Source organism: Spermophilus citellus (assembly GCF_964194105.1).
Source record: "Spermophilus citellus genome assembly, chromosome: 6".
Taxonomy (NCBI): domain Eukaryota; kingdom Metazoa; phylum Chordata; class Mammalia; order Rodentia; family Sciuridae; genus Spermophilus; species Spermophilus citellus.
Window position 1 is genome coordinate 5,208,290 of NC_138187.1, and position 22,325 is coordinate 5,230,614.

Sequence of the window (22,325 nt, forward strand, 5' to 3'; positions counted from 1 at the left end):
ACAAGAACACATTTTATCATTTCAGGAGTGGAGAAGAAAGGCTCACTTTGTGTCTACCAGAAAAGCATGCTGTGTTTCTCCAGAGGAACAGTCTTCAGAATCTTGCCTGGGGATGGGCTTAAACTTAAACTTAGACCGTGGTGCTTGCCAGGGCTTAGCTCAGGGCTGAATGTGACCAAAAGGAAGCAAAGTGTCCTGATGCTCTGTCTCTCCTCTATAGGACCTCACGATCCCTGAGTCTAGTACCGTGAAGGGAATGATGGCTGGACCGATGGCCGCGTTTAAATGGCAGCCGACTGCAAGCGAGGTAAAGAGCTCTCCTGTGTCCCATTGCCATGTCAGCAGGTTTCCTGGCACTACTGAGATTCTCTTTCCTTTCCCCCCTTTTTTTTAAAATTGTTGTTGTCGTCTTTGTTTAATGGCAAAACAGTAGAGAAGTCCATTAGGTAACAAGTAAAACCCTGACCTTTGGTGTGTGCATTACATTTGAAGTAACTGATTCTGAGCATAGGTCTGCTCCCCCTGCCACCAAAGGGGGATCATTCTGCACATTTTTTTTTTTACTTAATATTTTATAAACATCCTCTCATTGTCCATAAATACAATTCTTGATGTTTAATAGCCTGTGATTGTATGAGTGGCATTGCTCCACCTGTTGCTGGGACTCTTGTGAGCAGCTGTGGAGGTCTGTAGTTGTAGCTACTCAGTTCCTGTGTCAGAATCTATACATGGGAAGATGAGCCTTCAAGGGTCTGGCCTCAGACACAGGAAGGCCAAACTCCCAAACTGGAAGAGTCCTAGGAATCACTGAGGCCTAGCCTACTGGGTTGTCTGAGTGCCTCATGAATATTGAACACTGAAATACTAGTGTGCTTGTTTAATATTTTCCCACAGTGTTACTGGAATAATTTGTGTACCAACCTGGCAAAAACAGATGTCCTTCTCCATTTGAAGCTAGTTTTCCCCTGGGTAGGACGGTAGTTTTTTCTTTATAACAGGCTTAGGTCAAAAGTGGAAAGAATTTCTAAATAGCTGTGAAAGGGACTAGATCAGAGGCACTGCACTGCAGCTGAATAGAGTCCAGGTCCAGGTAGGAGGAAGTACCCTTTGGTGGAAGGTAGCTTGCTTAAAATTGATTGTCTTCTGGTTTCAGCCTGTCAAAGATGCAGATCCTCATTTCCATCATTTCCTGCTGAGCCAGACAGAGAAGGTGAGTGGCCATGTGAGGTGCCCAGCCCTTCTTTGGGGGCCATCCTCCTGGGGAATACACTCAACTGGGACCTCTTGACCAGTGTGAAATTTAGGCTCTGGCCTAACCCAGAGCAATTGGCAAAAAATCACAGTGTAGGTCCATGAGGAAGTCATGTGATGCTGAGATTAAAAATAAACCAGAATAGGACTGGGCTGGGGCTCAGTGGTAGAGCACTTGCCCAGCAAATGTGAGGGCCCTGGGTTTGATCCTCAGCACCACATAAATAAATAAAATAAGGGTATTATGTCCACCTACAACTAAAAAAAAAAAAAAAAATTGTTTTAAAGAGTAAAAAATAAACCATAATAAAGCTTTTCAAACTTGGCCAACTGTATGGTAGAGATATTCAGAGTCACCTTTAGAGGCCAGGGAGAAGCCAAGTATTGCAAGCTGTCCACCTCCGTGCAGCAGCCTGTGTTGCCTGGGAGACAGTCCTCTGGTCTTTCCTACATTCTGCAAAGCCATGGATTAGGCTGGTCCTTGCTAGGATGATAGTGTATAGATTCTTAGTTGGACAGGTATGAGTTCCAAGCACAGTCACACTGACCAGCTTAGTAAGTCTGGGCACAAGACTACACGATCTCTGATTCTCAGTTTACTAACAAGATACAGAACCTGGTAGAGTTGCACAGAGGATTGAACAAGGTAACGTGTGTTAACTGTCTAGCATCTCATTTGGAGCTCAGTAAAATTATATAACAAGCAGGGTGGTGGTGCACATTTGTAATCCCAGCCACTCAGTAGGCTAAGGCCAGAGGATTGCAAGTTCCAGGCCAAGCTTGGCAATTCAGCAAGACCCTATTCCTAAAAAATAAAAAGGACTGGGGATGTACATCGCTCAGTGGTAGAGTGCCCTGAGGTCAATCCCCAGTGTTGAAAAAAAAATTATATAGCAAATAGTATTCGATGTTAACTCCCCACTTTAGGCCTGACTTTTCAGGGAAATTGTAATTAAGACCTATTAACGATTCTACTTAACAAATGATCTTTCTCCTCCCTGTTAGCCAGCTGTCTGTTACCAGGCAATCACAAAGAAGTTGAAAATATGTGAAGAGGTATGTAGGTTCCATGCATGTTTTGATTTTCACATGAGGCCTTGCTGTGGGCTGGCTGATTGGATGATTTGTGCTTCCTGTCCCTAGGAAACCGGTTCCACCTCCATCCAGGCAGCAGACAGCACAGCCGTGAATGGCAGCATCACACCCACAGACAAAAAGTAAGAGCTTTGATAAGAAGGCCTCCTAGGTAATGTTGGGGAGTGGGAGGTGACTCCTCGGGGACCCTTAACAACACTCTGTCCCAGCCATTACTGGGATCAAATGGAAAGAGGGAATATTATAATACTTATTGACAATGATTTGTCTGGGAGCAGTTTGACTTGTGGGAGACAGAAGTGGTCGTTTAAATCCATACTGTCTCCCTCCCTTGGGCATAAGCTTAATGGTTGGTTTCTGTAACTCTCTTTTGAGTCTTGAAGCAGGAGATTCTCAGACTTGGCTGTGCCTCATAATCACTAGAAGTTGACTTATAAAGCACAGGCTGCTGGCATCTACTCCTGCCCAGGTCTTCTCAGTCATTGGGTCTGGGGTGGAACCTTGAGAATACATATTTTTAACAATTAGCAGATATACTGCTGCTGCTGTTGCTGTTGCCAGTCAGGTGGACCCTCTTTGGAAACCACTGCTTAGCAGACCCTTGACAAAAGCCCCAAGATTGGCCTCTGGGGTGGGGCAGGCGGTGGGAAAGGGATTAAGATATTTGAAATAAAGTAGGTTGTTCTGCCTTCCCTAGCTCTCCAATGTGTTGCCTGTGGTCATTGCTCTATACCTCCTTGCTGCTCTTAAACTGCCCTGCCTAGGTCAGAGACAAGACCATCCTCAACCTGAGCTTACCCCTGGACTTGCCTTTGCTCCTCCTCTGTAAGCCAGTTGGGTCTCCTGCACAAAATAACAAGTCTGAATTTCCAATTTGTTCCTTCTACCCAGTTCTTTCCCGGACTAAAAACAGCACATCTTTTACTTTATGATTTTTTTGTGATGCTGAAATCACTAATTTTCCAAGTTATATTTAGCAGTGAACTTCCCGTTGTGGAATAAGGAGATAGTGTTGTTGTGTGCTAGCAAAAGGGGGGATAACTGTCATCCATTCATTAGTGACAGTGAGGTAAGTTGTAAAAACTGCCAGGACAGGGCTGGGGACTCTCGTTCAAGACCTTGGTTGCCCCTTTAGTCAGTTTTTTTCCAATATGTGGCATTTGAAGCCAACTGCAAAGAAAACCAGTTGTGTTGCCATGTAGTCCACATCAACACCTCAGGGAGGATAGCCAAGTATGATAGCCCATACCCACAAACCCAGCATTTGGGAAAATGAGGCAGGGTTACAGGTTCAAAGCTACTTAGTCTTGGCAATTTAATCAGACCTTGTCTCAAAAGGCGTAGGGGCCAGGGCCTGGAGATATAGTTCAGTAGAGCACTTCTCTGCCTACACATGGTCCTGAATTCAATCCATAATACTGTGGGAGGCGGAGGAAATTCTAGAAGCTTTGTCTATAGGTCTATTGGGTTTCCTGCACCATGAAGAAAAGGAAAAAGAACTAACCTGAATTGATCTAGAATCAAGGAATGCTGTACTACCCAGAGAGCGTAGATGGCAAAAAATACCATTGTGTTTTTAAATCTTGGCATGAAACTTAATAGGTAATGGGCCTTGTTTTAGTGAAGATAGTAGTGGGTTCCATCTTCAACATTGATTCAAATGAAGTGAGCTGGGACAGGGAGGTGCAAGCAGTGAGTATTCCAGGGAAATTGGGGACCTCTGAGTGGGAAAGCTAGTTTGCATGGGTGACTGCAGCTATGATTCCAGAAAACCAAAAATATTAAAACATTGTCCAACTAACTCTGGGTCAAAGTAGAGAACTGCAGAGGATGTCTAGAGCTAGGAGGAAACCCAAATGAAAATGGGAAAGAGTCAGAAATAAAGAGGCATTGACCCAGGGCCAGTGGCACATGCCTGTAATCCCAGTGACTCAGGAGGTTGAAGCAGGAGGATTACGAGTTTGAGCCTGTCCCATGCAAGAAGAGATGAAGTTCAAGAACCAGAAAAGACATTTGGGAAAGATAAAAGTCATCTGCAAAAGCATGTAGAAATAGCAATAGTAGCAACTAGCACCCAGGCTGTGCTAGTTTGCAGGAAAGAGCAGGTGAGGAAATGGAGCTAGGCAGACTGTGGCTGCTGCCATTTGCTTCAGTCACAGAGCATCATGATGGGCTCCAGGGATGTAGGGGAGAAGTAGGCATGGGAAGAATTTGTACAGTAGGAAAGATGGGTTCTAAAGCTTAGGCCAAGGACTTTGCTTTGAAATTGAGGGACAGGGCTCACCTCTACTGACAACAGAAAGAATAGATAGGTAAGACTGAAAGCCAGAGCCTGGGAGAACTAAAGTCAGAAAGGGGAGATGTGGACTGATCCTGTTTCCTGTGACTGAAGAAGTTGCCTGGCTCTGGATATATTGCCTCTGTGACTTGTCCTGGATCCTGATGTACTCTAAAGTGGCATTGGAAAGCCTAGGACTCAAGGTGGCTGGGCAGGAAGTTGTTTGAAGGCTGAAGATAGGTAACTGCTTCCCCACTGTGATGTGGTTATAAGCTCAGAGCCTCTGTCAAAACAGCAGGGGAGCCCAGTTGGAGGGCTTGCCCTAAGCTGTCCAAGCCATACTTCTTTTATTGCAGCCCAGGGTTTAGAAATGCCTGCTGGTAGTGTTTCTAGCAGCCTGAAGTCCCATTCCCAACATTGTGCTTGCAGGAAGGACACATCCTCACCCTATTCCTTCCACTCCCCAGAACTGATCAGTCCTTGTCTCTTTCAGGATAGGATTTTTGGGCCTTGGCCTCATGGGAAGTGGCATCGTCTCCAACTTACTAAAAATGGGTCACACGGTGACTGTCTGGAACCGGACTGCAGAGAAAGTAAGCATCAAGGGTGGGGCTTTGGGGCCTTGGAGTATGGGGTAACTCTAAAGACAGATATCTTTCCTGTCGTTTTTACTCAGCATTCCGTGTGGAGTAAAGTAGGAGAAGCCACACTTAGTCCAGCAGGTGGAATGTAGATAGGTAAACTTAGAATGTTATTATCAAAGCTAAATGTTTAAAAATACCCATGGATATAAAACAAAGGGTAATTTCTCCTACTTCCTTCTGTTACCTGGGATGACTCCTGTTAGGTGTTTATAGACATTATTTCATGCATATGCAGGTACTATGTGTATATATTACATTTGTGGTTGGTGAGTACTGTATTGTGTCATTCGTGTAGAGGAGGTAGGTAGATCTCCTTTGTTCTTTATAGTGGCTACTCCATGTTCTGCCGTGTGGACCTCTTGAGCAGTGCCATGCAGCAGAGCATTCTATAGTGGCAGAGAGATGCTGTGTCTGCTATCCAGTGTAGGAGCCACTGACCACAGTCGGCTATAGAACACTTGAAATGTGTCTAGTACAACAGCACAATTGAATTTTTAATTTTATGTAATTTGAATTTAAATACCCTTGTGTAACTAAGGCTGCTATATTGAACCATATAAATATAGAGGTTTAGAACTTAAATTGATGGCCTCTTGCTTCAGGGGACCCACACATGCTCAGAAATGAAATTCTAAATCTGTGAATTTGTACCTTTTGTAATGGAGAGAGGCCATGGCTCCTATCAAGTTCTCATTCAAGAAAAGGTAAAGAACTATATTCTGAGTACCAGGAAACTAAAGCCCTGTATTTCTTACAGAGTGAAGAAAAACTCAAATAATACATCCTCTTGAGGCACATGGTGTACGTGTGCACAACAAGACACTGTTAGCCCCATGAGCATTAAGTGGCAGTGAGGGCTGAGGTGGGGTGTGACTACTCAAGGAGATAGTGGAGCTGACTGATGGCTCTGAATTAACAAAAACTTCCTAGGGGTTGGGGGTGAAGCTCAGTGAGAGAGCACATACTTAGCAGTGCAAAGCAGTGGTTTTGATTCCTAGCACTTAAAAAATAAGTTCTAGGCAAGTTAAAAATTAACTTCACAGAATAAAGCGCTTTTCAAAAACTGAAGAGTTGTGGGTTGGCGAGGGTGGCTGGGGAAACGGGCACCAAAAGCCATTCTCAGGTAGCAGCTCTGCAGGTGCTGGGCTTGGATAGTCACTGTGGGGACCTGAACCCAGGGCCTTGTAAATGCTAGGAAAGTACTTTAACAATGAGCCATACTCCCAGCCTTATCTTTTTCTCTTCTTCTTTTTCTTCTTTTTTAATAATTTAAGAAATACTGTGGGGACCTGAGTCAGGAGCAAGATCTCAGGCCTGCTGGCTGGAGACTTTGTGGCTCAGACATTCTTCTTAGCCCCTGCTGCTGCTATTGAAGGCGAGGAAAACCAGGATGTCTAGATGAATGTGGTCACAAGGACATGGGAGAGTCAGCAGTTTTGTCTAGGGAGCATATTTCCCCTGATAGAAGTGCCTCTGGCCATCCTGCCTTCCTGACTGGAAACTTGTGTCATCAACATGACCTTTCCAGATTTACAGACAGGCAGCAGAGCAAAGCAGTTGTGAATTTAGGCTGGAGTCAGGCAAGCCTAGATTTGGGTCCTAGCTGCGCTTTCCTTCTTCTGCTAAACTCTCCTTCCCTGAACCCCGGCATCCTCAACAGTGAGGTTACCATGAGGAGAGCACCGGCCAGGAGTCAGTACAGTGGTCTAAAAGTACTAAGCATGGTGCTTGTAACAAATTGCTTAGTGAGTGTCATCTTTAAAAAGCCTTATTTAATACAGATGGCAATCCCTGTGGAATTTTCTTTTTTAAAGCTCTTAATGAAGGTGATCCTCTGATTCTTCTGGAATAATAAATAAAAATCATAGTTTTAATTTTCAGAAAAGGGAGAGCAATAAGAAGGACCCTCCCAAAGCTTCATTACTAAAAAGGCTATTGTGGAAACCCAGGCCCAGCAGGTAGACTCAGCAGCCTCAGACAAGGGCAGCATACTGGGAATCGGAGGCACATTGAGGGACTGGTCAGACAAATATATTTAGGACAACTGGTTAGAAATGTGGGAAAATGCTGCTGGGTGTTGTGGCGCACGCCTGTAATCCCAGTGGCTCAGGAGGCTGAGACAGGAGGATCATGAGTTGAAAGCCAGCCTCAGCAAAAAGTAAGGCACTAAACAACTCAGTGAGACCCTGTCTCTAAATAAAATACAAAAAATAGGATTGGGGATATGGCTCAGTGGTTGAGTGCCCCTGAGTTCAGTCCCAAGTACCCCCACCCTCGCCTCCAAAAAAAAGAAATGTGGGAGAATACTAATCTCACATCTTAGACCACTTACTAAAATATGTTCCAAATCAAGTACTTGATTGATTGATTGATTGATTTTAGTGCTGGGTATTGAAGCAAGGGAGAAGGGGAGGAGGCCAGCCAGCTCTCCTGGCTTAACCCGAGTCTCATCCCCACTCCTTTGTTTTTTGGGGTTTTTTTGTTTGTTTGTTTGTTTGTTTTTTCTCACTAAGTTGCTGAGGCTGGTTGAACTTGTAATCCTCCCATCTCAGCCTCCTGAGGATTATAGCTGTGCACCAAAGTGCCTGGCCTGAATTAATTTTTTTTTTTTTTTTAAGAGAGAGAATTTTTTAATATTTATTTTTTAGTTTTCGGTGGACATAACATTTTATGTAGTGCTGAGGATCGAACCCAGCGCTGCGCGCATGTCAAGCAAGCATGCTACTGCTTGAGCCACATCCCCAGCCCTGAATTAATTTTTTTTAAAGGAAAAATAAACCAGAGGAAAAAAAAATTAATGTAGGTCTTTCTGAGCCTAGAAACAATAAGAATCACCAAAGAAAAAGATCATAAGGGACTGGGGTTGTGGCTCAGTGGTAGAGCGCTTGCCTAGCACATGTAAGGCACTGGGTTTAATCCTCAGCACCACAAAAAATAGATAAAATTAGGGTATTGTGTCCATCAACAACTAAAAATATTAAAAAGAAGAAGAAGAAGAGAAAAAAGATAAGGCTGGGAGTATGGCTCATTGATAAAGTACTTTCCTAGCATTTCCAAGGCCCTGGGTTCAATCCCTACCACCACAAAAAGAAAGAAAGAAAAGAAGAGATAAATAAAAAGATAAATAGTTTTTTGATAATACTCCCCCCCCCAAAAAAAAAAAGTAAACAGAACTGAAAGGTGAGGCCTGGGGGTATAAGCTCAGTGGTAGGGGTTCTTGCCTAACTTTCCTTGTTCTGGAGATGTCCAGGAGGACTGGCCAGGCACCTCTGGCTTGCTGGCATGTTTGTTGTGCACTGCCTGCTGCTCACGGTAGGATCTGTGACTTTTGCAGTGTGATTTGTTCATCCAGGAGGGGGCCCGCCTAGGAAGAACCCCCGCGGAAGTCGTTTCAACTTGTGACATCACTTTCGCCTGTGTGTCGGATCCAAAGGCAGCCAAGGACGTAAGGATCCCCCTCCCCTCAGCATCTCAGGTTGTAGCCAGGAGAGCTGGCTGGCCTCCTCCCCTTCTCCCTTGCACATGAGTGAGTGTCTGCATGTGGGGGTGGAATTTCTCATGAGGAGCTATCCTCCATTGGGAAGGGTACTTGCATAAGTTGAATACAGACTCCCTTTAATTCAGAACAAAGAATAAAAACTACTGGGATCATTGAAGTCAACTGAAATGATTCCTCTTGAGTTGGAAGCTTGTGGTTAAGTGCCTTTGATCCAGGAGCCAGCTTCCTGTGTGTAGCTATCACTGAATTTGTGTGTTAAAAGCTCAAGTGCACAGGCTGAGGATATAGCTCAACTGGTAGAGTGCTTGCCTTGCATGCACAAGGCCCTGGGTTCTAATCCCCAGTACCACCACAAAAAAAAAAAGTTCAAGTGCACAAGGCATCCTGTTAACCTAATGCCTAGGCTAATCCAAGTCAATGCAAAGAAGCCCCTCAAAAAAGAGATTCTGTCTTCTGTCTTAAATGGTGGGGGGAGTGGTCACAGATATATGGGAATGTACTGGATATACTTTCTATCCCTTGATTATTTTATTCAGGATCTCTTTCCATTTCAACCCTGGTAGTTAACTCCTAATCAGGAAGTGATCCAGAAGAAGCAACAGACCTAATCTCAGGTCTGCAGAGGCTCCTAAGCATCTAGCCAGGAGCTTGGGCTATTGCTTTTCCCTTGTGTCCCTACAGCTGGTGCTGGGCCCCAGTGGTGTACTACAAGGGATCCGCCCTGGGAAGTGCTATGTGGACATGTCAACGGTGGATGCTGACACAGTCACTGAGCTGGCCCAGGTAGCAGCCTTATTCAGACTGGTTCTAGATCATCCTTTCAGTGGGTGCTCAAATCCCAGGTTGGCCATGCACGAGTATAAGCAGTTTGGTTACAAAGCCAGAGAGAAGAAGAGATACCAGTACCTTGGAACTAGCCTGTCTTCACTCTCCACCATCAAAGCCTCAGCTGGTCTGAACAGCCATGAGACATTGCTGCCGGCTGGACGGTCCATGGTTGCCAGTCCTACAGTGAGAAGTAATCCAGGCTGCCAGATTGGCCTTTTTGGTTTAAGCAGCTATCTGCTTTTGAGTCTAGCAGAGTATCCCTCTACCTGAGTCTTCTGCTCAAGCAGGAAGCAGTGACTTTTGGACCCATGTATGTTCTAAACATGGTTGAAGTCAGGGATGGGTAGTGTCCAGAGGGGAAGTGTGTTCATCCACCCCATTGGTATGCTCACATTTACTCCCTGGTCTTTGTCAGAAATCCAGAGTAGGGCTGGGCCTGGGGCTCAGTGGCAGAGTGCTTGCCTAGCACGTGTGAGGCACTGGGTTCGATCCTTAGCACCACATAAAGAAAAATAAATAAAGGTATTTTGTCCACTACAACTACAATTTTTTTTAAGAGAATAAAGAAATCCAGAGTAAATGTGGACTTTGTATGCTCTCTCATTATTGCCTTGTGACTCCTAACATCTGGAGGTTATCCTGCCAGACCCTCTACAGTAATTGTTCTACAGGTGTCAGTTTGGGACCTCAGCATGAATGCAGTGTGCTTCCACACCTCTAGTTCTGGCTAGTCTGATGAGAAACCATGGCCCCCAAGACATCCTTGCTCCCTGCTTGAGACCCCTATGAAAGGCAAGGCCTTCAGAAGCTGTGACTTTTCCTCACAGGTGATTGTGTCCAGAGGGGGCCGCTTTCTGGAAGCCCCAGTCTCAGGGAATCAGCAGCTGTCCAATGATGGGATGCTGGTGATTTTGGCAGCTGGAGACAGGGGGTTGTATGAGGACTGTAGCAGCTGCTTCCAGGCAATGGGAAAGACCTCCTTCTTTCTAGGTAATGTGCCTGTCAACCTGTCGGTGTACATCAGGTTTGGGGGGACCATGCACGCTGGAGACAGTGTGTCCTGCATGGCCTGCCTGCTAGGCACCCTGGGGGAAGTTTTCATTTAACATGCCCATTCAATACCTGGAAGGAGGAAGGACCACTTCTGTAGGGGGCAGGTAAAAGAGGCTCCCCCAGAGTATAGGGGTGAGGGCAGTCTTAGAACATGAACTTGACTCTTTGCCCTGGGCAGGTGAAGTTGGGAATGCAGCCAAGATGATGCTCATCGTGAATATGGTCCAAGGGAGCTTCATGGCCACCATCGCTGAGGGGCTGACCCTGGCCCAAGTGACAGGCCAGTCACAGCAGACACTCTTGGACATCCTCAATCAGGGACAGTTAGCCAGCATCTTCCTGGACCAGAAGTGCCAAAGTGAGTCACCTTTGACCTCTTTAGAGCCTGGGGAATTAGGTTAGTCAGCTGTCCCAGGATAGTACTTCTTCTGGGGTTCATTGGATGTGAAAGATGTTCTTTCTCCAGTCAGTCCATAGACAAGATGGATGGGATTTGGGGCACAGACTGGGAGTTCTGTCTCTTGGGCAGGTGGTCGTTTTAGAGCGCCCTTGGATTTCTAAGTAGCTCTCCCTCCTCAGATATCCTGCAAGGAAACTTTAAGCCTGATTTCTACCTGAAATACATTCAGAAGGATCTCCGTTTGGCCATCGCACTGGGCGATGCCGTCAACCACCCAACTCCCATGGCAGCTGCAGCCAACGAGGTAATGTGACAGCACTGGGGTACAAATCCCAGGATTCTTCAGTTTGTTTTTCTTTTATTAGTTCTGTCCCTCTATTTAGCTCTGCTCTTTCTTTGTACATTTTATTCTCACTTCATTAGGCTGGGAAAGGAAGGAGTCACATATGTGTAGATGCACTGTTCTCTTGCTTTTCATACAGAATAACAGTGTAGTCGCTAGTTGTCTTTAGGTTCAGGATGTGGATCATCTTTGCTTTTTTCCTCCCCTTTAAGGTGGAAACTTAGAAGACTATTGGGTTTTTTTGTTCTGTTTTGTTCCCCCTGTACCAGAGATTGAAACCAAGGGTGATCTACATTCCAAGCTCTTTTTATTTATTTGTTTGTTTTTTGGGTGCCAGGGATTGAACTCAGGGGCACTGGACTACTGAGCCACATCCCAGCCCTATTTTGTATTTTATTTAGAGACAGGGTCTCACTGAGTTGCTTAGCACCTCACTTTTGTTGAGGCTGGCTTTAAACTTGCAATCCTCCTGCCTCAGCCTCCCAAGCCACTAGGATTACAGGTATGCACCACCACACCCAGCCCATTTTATTTTTATTTTGAGACAGGGATCTCACTAAGTTGCCAAAGCTGGCCTTGAACTTGAGATCCTCCTGCTTCAGCCTCCCAAGTTGTTATGATTGCACTTGTGTGCTACCATGGCCTGCTAGCCATTTTTTTTTTTTCATAACAAGAATGCTACCAATTTCCTTCTGAGCCACAATAATTTCTCTTGCTATTTCTTCTTTGATCTGTGAATTACTTGAAAGTTTGTCTAGCCAGATGTGTAGCACACACCTATAATCTCAGCTACTCAGGAGACTGAGGCAAGAGGATCACAAGTTCAAGGCAAGTCTGAGCAAGTTTATAAGACTCTGTTTTTTGTTTGTTTTTAAAATTTTTTTTAGTTGTAGATGGACACAATGCCTTTATTTTATTTGCTTATTTTTAGTGGTGCCGAGGATCGAACCCAATGCCTCATGCATGCTAGGCAAGCTTCCTACCACTGAGCCACAAACCCAGCCCCAAAGAACCTGTCTTAACATAAAAACAATTGAAAAATAATATTTAAAAAAAGAAAAGTTAGCCCAGCGAGGCATGGTGGCATGCAGCTATAATCACAGCACTTAGGAAGCTGAGGCAGGAGGATTCCTTAGGCAACCTCTCAGAAAAAAAAAAAAAAATTTTTTTTTTGTTCAATATTTGAGGTTTTCCTAGATATCTAACGGTTATTAAATGTCTAATTTATTTCTCTTGTGATCAGAGAGCATGCCATCAGGGTCTTTTACATTCATCTTTCAGTAATGACGTGAAGCCTTTTTTTTTTTTTTTTTTTTTTTGGATCAGGGATTGAACACAGATTGCATAACCACCAATCCACATCCCATGCCTAGCCCTTATTTTATATGAGACAGGGTCTTACTATGTTACTGAGGCTGGCCTTGAACTTGTGATCCTTCTTTTTCCCTCCTCACCCCACCCCACCTTTTTTTTTTCTTTTTTTTTCTTTGCAGTGCTGGGATTGGATCGAATCCAGGGCTTTCCACTTGATCTGCAAGCACTCTATCACTGAGCCACATCCTCAGCCCTTCTGTTGGCTTTTAGTTGTGCTTCTTTACATTGCTTTTTTTGGATGTTCTAAGGATTGCAATGTATATCCTTCACTTCACAGCCTCCTTAGAATTAGTCTTGTACCAATTCACATATCACATGGAAACATAAGCCCATAGATCCAGTTGTTACCCACTCTTCCTTGAGCAAAGACACATTCCATGTGGTAGGGCTGTGCCTGGCTGCCTTTGTTTAAAATCCATCAGTCAGGGTTGTTGAGTTTTTGCTTTAAGCTGTTACATGTATTTTACACATTCTAAGCCAGGTGCAGTGGTGCACGCCTGTAATGCCAGTGGCTTGGGAGGCTGAGGCAGGAAAATCATGAGTTCAAAGCCAGCCTGAGCAGCTTAGTGAGGCCCTAAGCAACTTAGTGAGGCCCTAAGCAACTTAGTGAGACCCTGTCTCAAAATCAAATATAAAATAGGGATGGGGAGATTTGGGGTTGTGGCTCAGTGGTAGATCGCTCGCCTAGCACATGTAAGGCCCTGGGTTCAATCCTCAACACCACATAAAAATAAATAAAGTCATTGTGTTCATCTACAACTAAAAGAATTTAAAAAAAAAAAAAAAGGATGGGGATGTGGCTCAATGGTTAAGTGACCCTCAGTTTAATTCCAAAAAAAGGAAAAAATAATTTTTATATCTCCCTGTATTTACCATTTCCATTGAGAACTGAGTTTCTCTGGTCTGAAATAAGAGAGAGGAAATACTCTCAGCTAGAAGACTTTCTTTAGAATTCTTTACAGTACAGGTCTGCTGGTGATAGTGTTCTTTCATCTGAAAAGGTAGCTTTGGGAGTTGTGGTGAGCCCTCCAAGGTGGTGGCTCTGATAGACTGGCAGCCAGCCCTGTAGGTGGCCAACTGGGTGCAGCTGCTGCTTAGGTGGAAGGTCCCTTTTTTTTTTTTTTTGGTGGTGCTGGGAATTGAACCCATGGCTTTGTGCTGTGCACGTGAGGCAAGCACTGTACCAACTGAGCTATATCCCCAGCCTCAAGGAGCCAGCCTTTTTGAGGGACAAGTCTTTCATGCAGAGAAAACAAAGACAGCAACCAAAGGATAACAGGATGTCCTTGGAGGGTCATCTGCAGCAAGGGACCATACCACAATTACTAACAATACTGAGTACTTTACATACCTTATTTAATCTTCAAAATAACTTCATGAGGTCAGTACTGTTGCCTTCTCCATATTAAGCAGTGGGTAAGGACCAGAAAAACTGAGGTACTTTATCCAAGTTCAAGCCAGGAATTGCACCCAGCTGTGGCCTGCTTAGCCACATCTAGAACTGCCTGCAGGAATTAGAACAGTCTTTAAGGCATCTCTGGCCAGAGATGAACCACTGTCTTTTTTTCCTAGGTGTACAAAAGAGCCAAGGCACTGGACCAGTCTGACAACGACATGTCTGCCGTGTACCGGGCCTACATACACTAAGCCGTTGGCACCCCGCCCCTCCCGTCTTCCCACTGGCCCCTCTTCCTGATGTGGGGCCAGGGTCCCAGGACGTGGCTCTGGACCAGTCCACCTGTCTCCATTTCCTTTTATACAGACTCTGAGACTTGCCGTCAGCACAGCACACAGCAGCACCCTCCCCTGTGGCCCTGGGGAGGGAGGGGTGTCAGCAGGGTTGGCTCGTGAGGAAGCTGTTGTGCTGGACGCGGGCCCCAGACTAGGAGGCCATGTGTTCTCACACGTGTGCTCATGTACACATACACACACACACACACACACGTGCACACACTGGCTCTCACCCCAGGATAGAAACTGCCCAGAAACTGCTGCCTGGCTTTTTTCTTCTTCCAAGCTTGTCTTATCTCAGACCCTTTCCAGTTGAGGAACTAGAATCAACAGTGAGAGTTGGAAGCCTTCCCACAGCTTCCCCAGAAGAGAGGCTTACGTGTCCCCCGCTGGACCCCTGCAGGAAAAGGCTCTGGGCCAAGATGAACCAGCAGAGAGACTCCTGATGGAGGCTCCCATGGGCCCTCCAGCCGCAGGTGACCAGCTGAGGAGGATTTTCACGTCTAAGCTATCAGCACGCAGCTAACTCTGTCAACGCCTTTGTGGACTGAGACGAGACTGACAGTCCCACACAGCAGGCTTTGGCTCCACAAGAAGAGCAGCAAGAGGCCAGCCTGTAGGTGAGCACAGCTGCCAGGCTCCCCTCACTGCTGCTCAGCACCCGCCACAGATGCCACCATCACTCGCAAGCCTCTGCCAGCCTGAGGTCCTTGCCTCCCTGCAGTGGGAGCTTGCTCCTTACCAGGCTGTTTTAGTGTTTGGATTTGCATTCCAGCCCTTGGGAAGGGGGTCCTGAGGGCGCCAGTGAGCAGTGAAGAGGAGGGGTGGCTTCTTCCTGTTTCCGTTATGCCACAATCTCTTCACCTGGCTCTGCAGAGCCACTCTGAACCGGCCCACCTGCCCCAGCCTTCCCTGCACAGTTCCCTGCATGCCCCACCTCTCCTTCCTCCCCTTTTCTTCCCACAGAGGTCTGTCTGTCCTGTCTTTTGGCCCAGACCCAGCCTGACCAACAATGAGCATTTTTCTTGGGCTCAGCTCTTGATAGGGAACGGGTATCTTCGTTTCAGCTAGCATCATGGTCTTGGGTGCTTCCTGGGCCCTGGGTCTGTTAGGATGGAAGAGAACTGGGTCTAATGTAGCCTGGTCTAGTAGACCGTCAGGTGGAGCTAGGGTATCCTCAAGGCCCTGACATTTCTCCTTGGATGGGGACCAGAAGGGCTTGTTGCGCGAGAACAAGGAGAAGTCACCCAAAGGATGTCACCTTTTTCTCCCTCATGGTTTGGGTTTTCCAAAGTCACAATTTGCCCAAGGTCAGCATTTATAGTGAAGTATATGTAACTATATATATAAGGTGGCCACACTGGTGTGGGGTGGGGCAGAGAAGACGCCCTGCGGTTCTGCACAGTTGTTCTTTTCACACTGGGATTTTGAACTCGTCTGTCTGAACGCAGCCTGTCCTAGTCCTGGAGGACACAGAGGGTGGGGTAGGGGAAGATGCTGTAATGAAACCGGTTAGTCAATGTTGTCTTAATATTGTTGACAATTCTGTATAGTTCCTTTTTATGAATATTTCTGTTTAAGCTATTTCATCTGTTTTGAAACCCTTCCCTTTTAAGGAGAAAATGTGACACTTGTGAAAAGCTTGTAAGAAAGCCCTCTTTCCCTTTTTCCTTTAAGCCTCCTTTAAATGACAAATCTAGGTGATTAAGGTTGTGAATTTTTATTTTTGCTTTGTTTTTAATGAACATTTGTCTTTCAGAATAGGATTGTGTGATAATGTTTAAATGGCAAAAAACAAAAACAAAAAAAAAAAACATGATTTTGTGCAATTAACAAAGCTACTGCAAGAAAAAATAAAACATTTCTTGGTAACGGCTGTGCCACGCTAGCCCCGGAGCTTGGGTTGGGGACCTGCCGAGTAGGGACCAGGCTTGCGGATGGCTCCGCGCTCGCGGGGGCGGCGCACAGGGCCAATGGCGAGGCCGAGCGCGGGCGGGCCGCCCGGCAGGCCAATCCCTGGCGGAGGTGGGGCGGGGCCGGCGGCCAAAACGTCCCACCCGAGTGCGGCGGTCAGCTAGGTCCCTGGAGCAGGGGACAACCGGCTTGCGCTGCAGCCGGCCTGGTTTCAGGGCGCCCGCAGGTCGCATTAGGCGGGACAGTAGTCGCCGGCCAATCGCTTATTAGGGGGCGGGGCCTCCGCCCGTTCTGCCAATCGACGCTAAGGGGCGGGGCGGGCGCTGCTCAGGGACAGACGGCGGACCGCTGCGACCGGCGCTGGGCGGCGGCGATGGCGACCGCGATGGCAGCGACCGCGGCGGAGCGAACGGTGCTGGTGAGGCGCGCGGGCGGCGGGCGGCGGGCGGCGGGCCGGGCCAGGCAGTGACCCCGCGCTGTCCCGGCAGGAGGAGGAGTTCCGCTGGCTGCTGCACGCCGAGGTGCACGCCGTGCTGAGGCAGCTGCAGGACATCCTCAAGGTAAGTGCGCGCCCGCCCGCCCGCCCATCCACCTGCGGCCCTGTCCCCCGGCCTCTGCGCCCCGATCCTGCCAGGCTCGGCGACCGCCCCCTCCCACTGGGCCCCTGTCACCAGTCGTGCCGTAGCTGATAACAGGGCGCGGCGGTACTCTGACGAGGCCCCCGCCTCAGTGAACTTGGGGTCAAGCAGTCGGCACCTGATTACGCAAGCAGCCAAGTGCAGAGGGTGACAAGCAAGCACCTGGCGTTATCCCTCGGTTTCCTTTGAAAGCAATGACATTTAATCTGAAAGCTGAAGGATCCCTGGTTCTTCCCTGCAGTGTGATCTCAGCCAAATTACTCAACCTCTTTGAGCCTCTCTTTCCTGTCTGCCAAGGGAGATAACAGTACAGGCTTCACAGGACTATTGTGAAGATGAATAAGACATTTATCTCACGAAAATGTCCGGCGCAGTGCCTGGGCAGTATGACACAGAACTGCCGGTTAACTACTGTCTTGTTCCACCACTCGCTTCTCACACCCCAGCACCTCAGCTCAGCTGGGGGGACCACCCTTTGTCTTGTATTCCCCACAGGGACCACACAGTAGGTGCTCAAGGAGTGTGGTTTGAGCAAGTCTGGGCTCCCTTGGGACTGGAAACTCAGGCTGTGTTCAGGAAGGGGCCCTGGAGCCTTGAGTAGGGCCATCCTACCTCAGCTAAGCCCCAGGCTCCAGGTCAAGCCAGCCCACAATGCCCCCCTCTCATGACTTGGGGCCTGGGGGCACTCTGAAGGCATCCTGGCTGGACTTGGGTGGACTTCACCCAGGTGCTCTTTGTCCCCTGCAGGAGGCCTCCCTCCGCTTCACTCTTCCAGGCTCAGGCACTGAGGGGCCTGCCAAGCAGGAGAACTTCATCCTGGGCAGCTGCAGGTGAGTTGAGGTGGGCAGACACCTGGAGGAGGGGTTCTTTAGTTGGGGGGACTCCTGGGGTACCTGGGGGCAGGAGGCCTGGTCATGGCTCTGTCCTGCAAGCTAATCTGGGTACGCAATGCACAGTATGACAGCCAGGGAGAATGCTGAACAGCACAGGGTGGTCCACTGGGAGGGTTCCACAGTCGGGAGGACAGTGGATACCCCCCCACCCGCTGACCCCCACGTGTTGTAGCACAGACCAGGTGAAGGGTGTGCTGACTCTGCAAGGAGATGCCCTCAGCCAGGCGGTGAGTTCCTCGGGCCCTCTCCTCTCCCATACTGTCAGTGTGGAAGAGCTGGGGGGGGGGGCTCCTGATTTCTTCAGCTGTCCCCCAGCCATCTGTGTGACTCTGGGCAAGACTCTTGGCCTCTTTAGGCCTGGGCTTACTTGTTTGTAAAATGACAGTACCCCCTGCACCTTCTCCTGGGATTGGCATGTGGATTCAGGGAAGGGCACTACTTTGCCCCCAGCCCTGCCTGGTGTCTGGATCCTATGAAACGTGTGCCTTGGCAGGATTAGGCTGGCCCTGAATCAAAGGTGAATCAGCCAAACGTCTGAGCCTGTCTACGCCCCGCCCTGAACCAGGCACCAAGCCATGGGGGAAGGTCCCTCTCTTCAGTGGCTTCAGTCTATTGCCCTTGACAGATGCTCCCCATTGCCCACTGTCACACAAAGGCCACATTCTCCTACAGTTCTTCCCCTTTCTCAACCTCTCTTTTCCCTTTTCCTTCTCTCTGAGTCCTCCTGGGCCCGAGTTCCTGTTTTCTGCCTCCCTGTTCAGCCCCTATGGTGAAGATGTTGAGAGGCCCTTCGCCCTGTGGGGACTGAACCACCAGCTACTCCATTCCTGCCCCTGGGCTCCGGGGCACAGGGTGGCCCAAAATAGGATGTTCCTTTGCCCTGCTTATTCCACTCTTGCCCATCAGGATGTGAATCTGAAGATGCCCCGGAACAACCAGCTGCTGCACTTGGCCTTCAGAGAGGACAAGCAGTGGAAGCTGCAGCAGGTGACCCAGCCCCTGCCTGGCCAGGGCACAGGCCGCAGGGGCAGGCAGGGGCAGGCCCACACGCTGGGCCTTCCTGGGGCTGGCCATGGGGATCTGTGGCCACAGCAAGTCTGGGAGGGAGTTGCCTAGCAGCAAAGCTGAGCTGGGGTGGGCGGTGCCTGAGCCCCAGGGCCTGCTCCACATAGGGAGAAAGAACCTGTCCTGCCTAGGGGCCCTCTGGCGCAGAGGGGTCAGCTGATAGTGCCCCTAAACTAGTCACTCACTCCTCCGAGAACTTCTCATGGCTCTGGGACCAAGATCACGCTTCCTATCAGGGACTAGGCCATGGGCCCAGCCTCTTTCCTGGGCTGTTTTTCTGAGGCTGGGCTGCACCTCAGTGCTTTGGCCTGTGTGTATATCTCCTGCCGGGAGCCCTCCCCCTTGGCCTTGCCCATCACATAGGCCTCAAGCCAGGAGTTGCCTCTCTAGGGGCCTCCTCTGACCCCATCCTCTGTATCCCACCTCGCTGTGCTTGCCCTTCTGGGAGTTCCCCAGCCTTGTCCCCTTGTGGACTTCCTCTGCAATCGTCTGTGCTTTAGAAGGTGAGCTACACAAGGGCAGAGACCTGGCCCACCTCAGGCCCAGCATGGGCCAGGCCTTGCCCTTGAGGACTCAGCTGAGCAGATTGATGCTGTCTCCTGGGAAGTCAGGTCCCCACCGTGTGCTGGCCCAGCCTCTCCCAGAGATGCAGCTGCTCTGAAGCTGATGACACCCAGCCCCATAACCTCTCATGCATGCTCTTCTCAGATCCAGGATGCGAGGAACCACGTGAGCCAAGCTATTTACCTCCTGGCCAACCGGGATGAGAACTACCAGTTCAAGACAGGCGCTGAAGTCCTCAAGGTGAGCTGCCCTGATCTAGCCGAGGTCCCTGGAGAGCACTGGCCCCCTGGCTCTCAGGGAGCCCTGTGCCTGTGGACCTTGGCCCATATCCTCAGGTGTAACCGAAGATGATCCTTCCCCTCTCAGTGTTCACTTATCTAGCTACCACGTAGTGGCTCACTCTCTGGGACCCAGAGTTAAGCTTTTAATTAATGACAAAGACAAAGCAAGAGATTTACTTGTGGGAAGAGCTGACTTGAATGCTTTAGCTCTGCCTCTGACTTGCTGTGTCTCTTTGGGTGGTTCATCCACCCTTTCTGAACCTCCATGACCAACAGGCTCCATGAACATTAGAAGACATGGAAGGTGGGGCTCTTGACCTGGCCAGGGCTTTGCTCCCTGGCAAGGGAAGAAAGGGCTCACAGTGCCTCTACTGTTCACCAGCAGTATGACCTAGCTTACCCCTTTGGAGGGTTATTTTCCTCACCTGGGAAAACTCAAGATCTCAACTGAGCCTCCTCCAGGAAGCCTTCACTGGCCTCTTGCATCCAAGTGGGGTTAGCACCTCCTCTTTTCAGCTCCTTCATTGCCTATGCCCCATCCATAAAGCCTGTGCCCTGCCTCCCGTGGGCCGGTGCCCAAGATCCCCACACAGCAGATTCTGAGTGGCGGCTGTCCCCAGCCCTGCTCCTGGGCACTGGGACCACCTAGGAGGAGCAGGGCGACGACTGTTGCTCCCTGGTGCTGTTAGGGAGGGTAGGGACCAGACCAGTGGCCCTCACAGCAGCTGTGGCCACCTTCCCCAGCTCATGGACGCTGTGATGCTGCAGCTGACCCGAGCCCGCAACCGGCTCACGACCCCCGCCACCCTCACCCTGCCTGAGATTGCCGCCAGCGGCCTCACGGTCAGTGCCTCGGGCAGCCCCCACACCAAGAGAGGGGTCCCACAGACAGGTCCAGCTTGTCCCCTGGAAAGGACACAAGTGCCGACCCCAAATTGCAGGGGTCTGAATTGTGTGGTTTATGGGAACACAGTCACGACTGCCACCCTGTGTCCCCTCCCCCATGTGTTGCTCTGCTCTGGGCCATGGTTCCAAACCCAACAGCACAGGAGGATCCCAGGGCACCTGGGAAAGTCTGAAACCCTGGTCCCAGGTGCGGGTTTGGGCTGGGTGCTGGATGCCTAGGAGGCAGCAGGAACTATACCCACCCCACAGGGGTGCAGCCTGGTGGGAGGGGCCTCACCCCCCTTCTTCCCCAGAGGATGTTTGCCCCCAGCCTGCCGTCGGACTTGCTGGTCAACGTCTATATCAACCTCAACAAGCTGTGCCTCACGGTGTACCAGCTGCACGCCCTGCAGCCCAACTCCACCAAGGTGAGCAGACCTTGCCTCCAGAGCGCCAGCCGGGGCCTCGCCTCGGCCTCATGGGTCCTGTGTTTCTACCTAGAATTTCCGCCCAGCTGGAGGCTCCGTGCTCCATAGCCCCGGGGCCATGTTGTAAGTACCAGGAGGGGTCCTGGGGCACCCCCTTGCCACCCCTCTGCCGGGGGCTGGCCAGCCCTCAGGAACCGCACCTCCTCTCCAGCGAGTGGGGCACCCAGCGCCTGGAGGTGAGCCACGTACACAAGGTGGAGTGTGTGGTCCCCTGGCTCAACGACGCCCTGGTGTACTTCACCGTCTCCCTGCAGCTCTGCCAGCAGCTCAAGGACAAGGTGTGTGGGGGGCTGTGGGGCAAGAGGAGCAGGGCAGAGCCCCTTCTTTTTGGGGGGGAGAGCATCCCAAGGGCATGTGGCACACCTGAGTGGCCCACTGTTCCCACACACCAGGCAGCTGGGCCACAGTGCTGCTGGGCCCTCACTTCACACTGTGCCCTCAGGTGACCTGACTCTCACCTGGTCGTGGAGGTTGCAGCAGGGGGCTGGAGCTGAGGGGAGCCCCAGCACCCACTGACCACACACTCCCTCTGCAGATCTCCGTGTTCTCCAGCTACTGGAGCTACAGACCCTTCTGAGCAGGCCGCCCCAGGAGCCTGTCCCCCGAGAGGGTGGCTCCTGCCCAATGGAGGCCCTTCCCCATACACACTCCTCTGTGGTGCCCCCAGAGCGGGCACCTCGTGCTGTTTCTCCCCCTCGCCCCCCCCCATTTGCACATCGGGATGAACTCTGGCAGCAGGGCTAGGAAGATGGCCCAGGGTGTCCACAGCGCAGGCCCAGGGCTGCAGCTTCCTCCGGGGGATGAGAGGCAGCCCAGCCCATTTGGCAGAAGATGGCAGGAAGGAAGGAGGCTCAGCAGGTGGAAGCTGCTCGGGGAATGTGCTTAGTGCCCTGACTTCGCTCTGCCCTGCGGGCAGCCTCTACAAAATAAAGATCATCAGGCTGCCTGCAGCCGTGGTCTCTGTCTGCCTGGGGCCAGCTGGGGTCTGGTGGTCAGTGGTTCCCACCCCATTCGCCACACCCATCTGGGGACACATGGTCCGTCCCCTGGTTGTCCATGAGCCAAGTGGGAAGGGGATGAGCTCCACTTGGGAGCTGAGGC

At 49.8% G+C, this 22,325-nt stretch overlaps 2 protein-coding genes across 5 annotated transcripts in view; both read left to right on the forward strand.

Moving 5' to 3' along the window:
• The window catches only part of GLYR1 (glyoxylate reductase 1 homolog), a 32,466-nt gene extending 16,604 nt beyond the window's left edge, over positions 1-15,862 (forward strand). Inside the window, exons 6-16 of one of the 3 annotated variants that reach the window (XM_081297369.1) lie at positions 221-307; positions 1,154-1,210; positions 2,257-2,307; positions 2,395-2,468; positions 5,118-5,217; positions 8,603-8,713; positions 9,449-9,550; positions 10,423-10,585; positions 10,827-11,006; positions 11,228-11,352; positions 14,338-15,862. In XM_081297369.1, the coding sequence (XP_081153495.1) occupies positions 221-307; positions 1,154-1,210; positions 2,257-2,307; positions 2,395-2,468; positions 5,118-5,217; positions 8,603-8,713; positions 9,449-9,550; positions 10,423-10,585; positions 10,827-11,006; positions 11,228-11,352; positions 14,338-14,412 (1,125 nt within the window). In that variant the 3' untranslated portion in view covers positions 14,413-15,862. The remainder of the gene's footprint in view (positions 1-220; positions 308-1,153; positions 1,211-2,256; positions 2,308-2,394; positions 2,469-5,117; positions 5,218-8,602; positions 8,714-9,448; positions 9,551-10,422; positions 10,586-10,826; positions 11,007-11,227; positions 11,353-14,337) is intronic. The other 2 variants (XM_081297370.1, XM_081297371.1) reach the window with 2 other exon arrangements.
• Positions 15,863-16,671: 809 nt separating this feature from the next.
• On the forward strand, positions 16,672-22,160 carry ROGDI (rogdi atypical leucine zipper). 2 transcript variants are annotated; one of them, XM_081297372.1, is made up of 11 exons: positions 16,676-16,828; positions 16,899-16,970; positions 17,796-17,878; positions 18,114-18,168; positions 18,848-18,928; positions 19,715-19,810; positions 20,596-20,694; positions 21,051-21,164; positions 21,238-21,287; positions 21,376-21,502; positions 21,760-22,154. In XM_081297372.1, exons 1-11 carry the CDS (start codon positions 16,784-16,786, stop codon positions 21,799-21,801), a joined length of 864 nt encoding a protein of 287 aa, XP_081153498.1. In that variant the 5' UTR covers positions 16,676-16,783; the 3' UTR covers positions 21,802-22,154. The 2 variants fall into 2 exon arrangements, with proteins under 2 accessions (XP_081153499.1, XP_081153498.1); XM_081297373.1 differs by lacking the exon at positions 18,848-18,928 and having other exon boundaries at positions 16,672-16,828; positions 21,760-22,160.
• Positions 22,161-22,325: the final 165 nt, after the last annotated feature.

Excerpts from the sequence above, each read along its gene's own strand:
- ROGDI (XM_081297372.1), top strand. The coding sequence starts at position 16,784 with ATGGCGACCGCGATGGCAGCGACCGCGGCGGAGCGAACGGTGCTG. Across the intron at positions 18,929-19,714 it reads AGCAGTGGAAGCTGCAGCAG|ATCCAGGATGCGAGGAACCA; the intron begins GTGACCCAGCCC and ends TGCTCTTCTCAG. Across the intron at positions 21,288-21,375 it reads CATAGCCCCGGGGCCATGTT|CGAGTGGGGCACCCAGCGCC; the intron begins GTAAGTACCAGG and ends CCTCCTCTCCAG.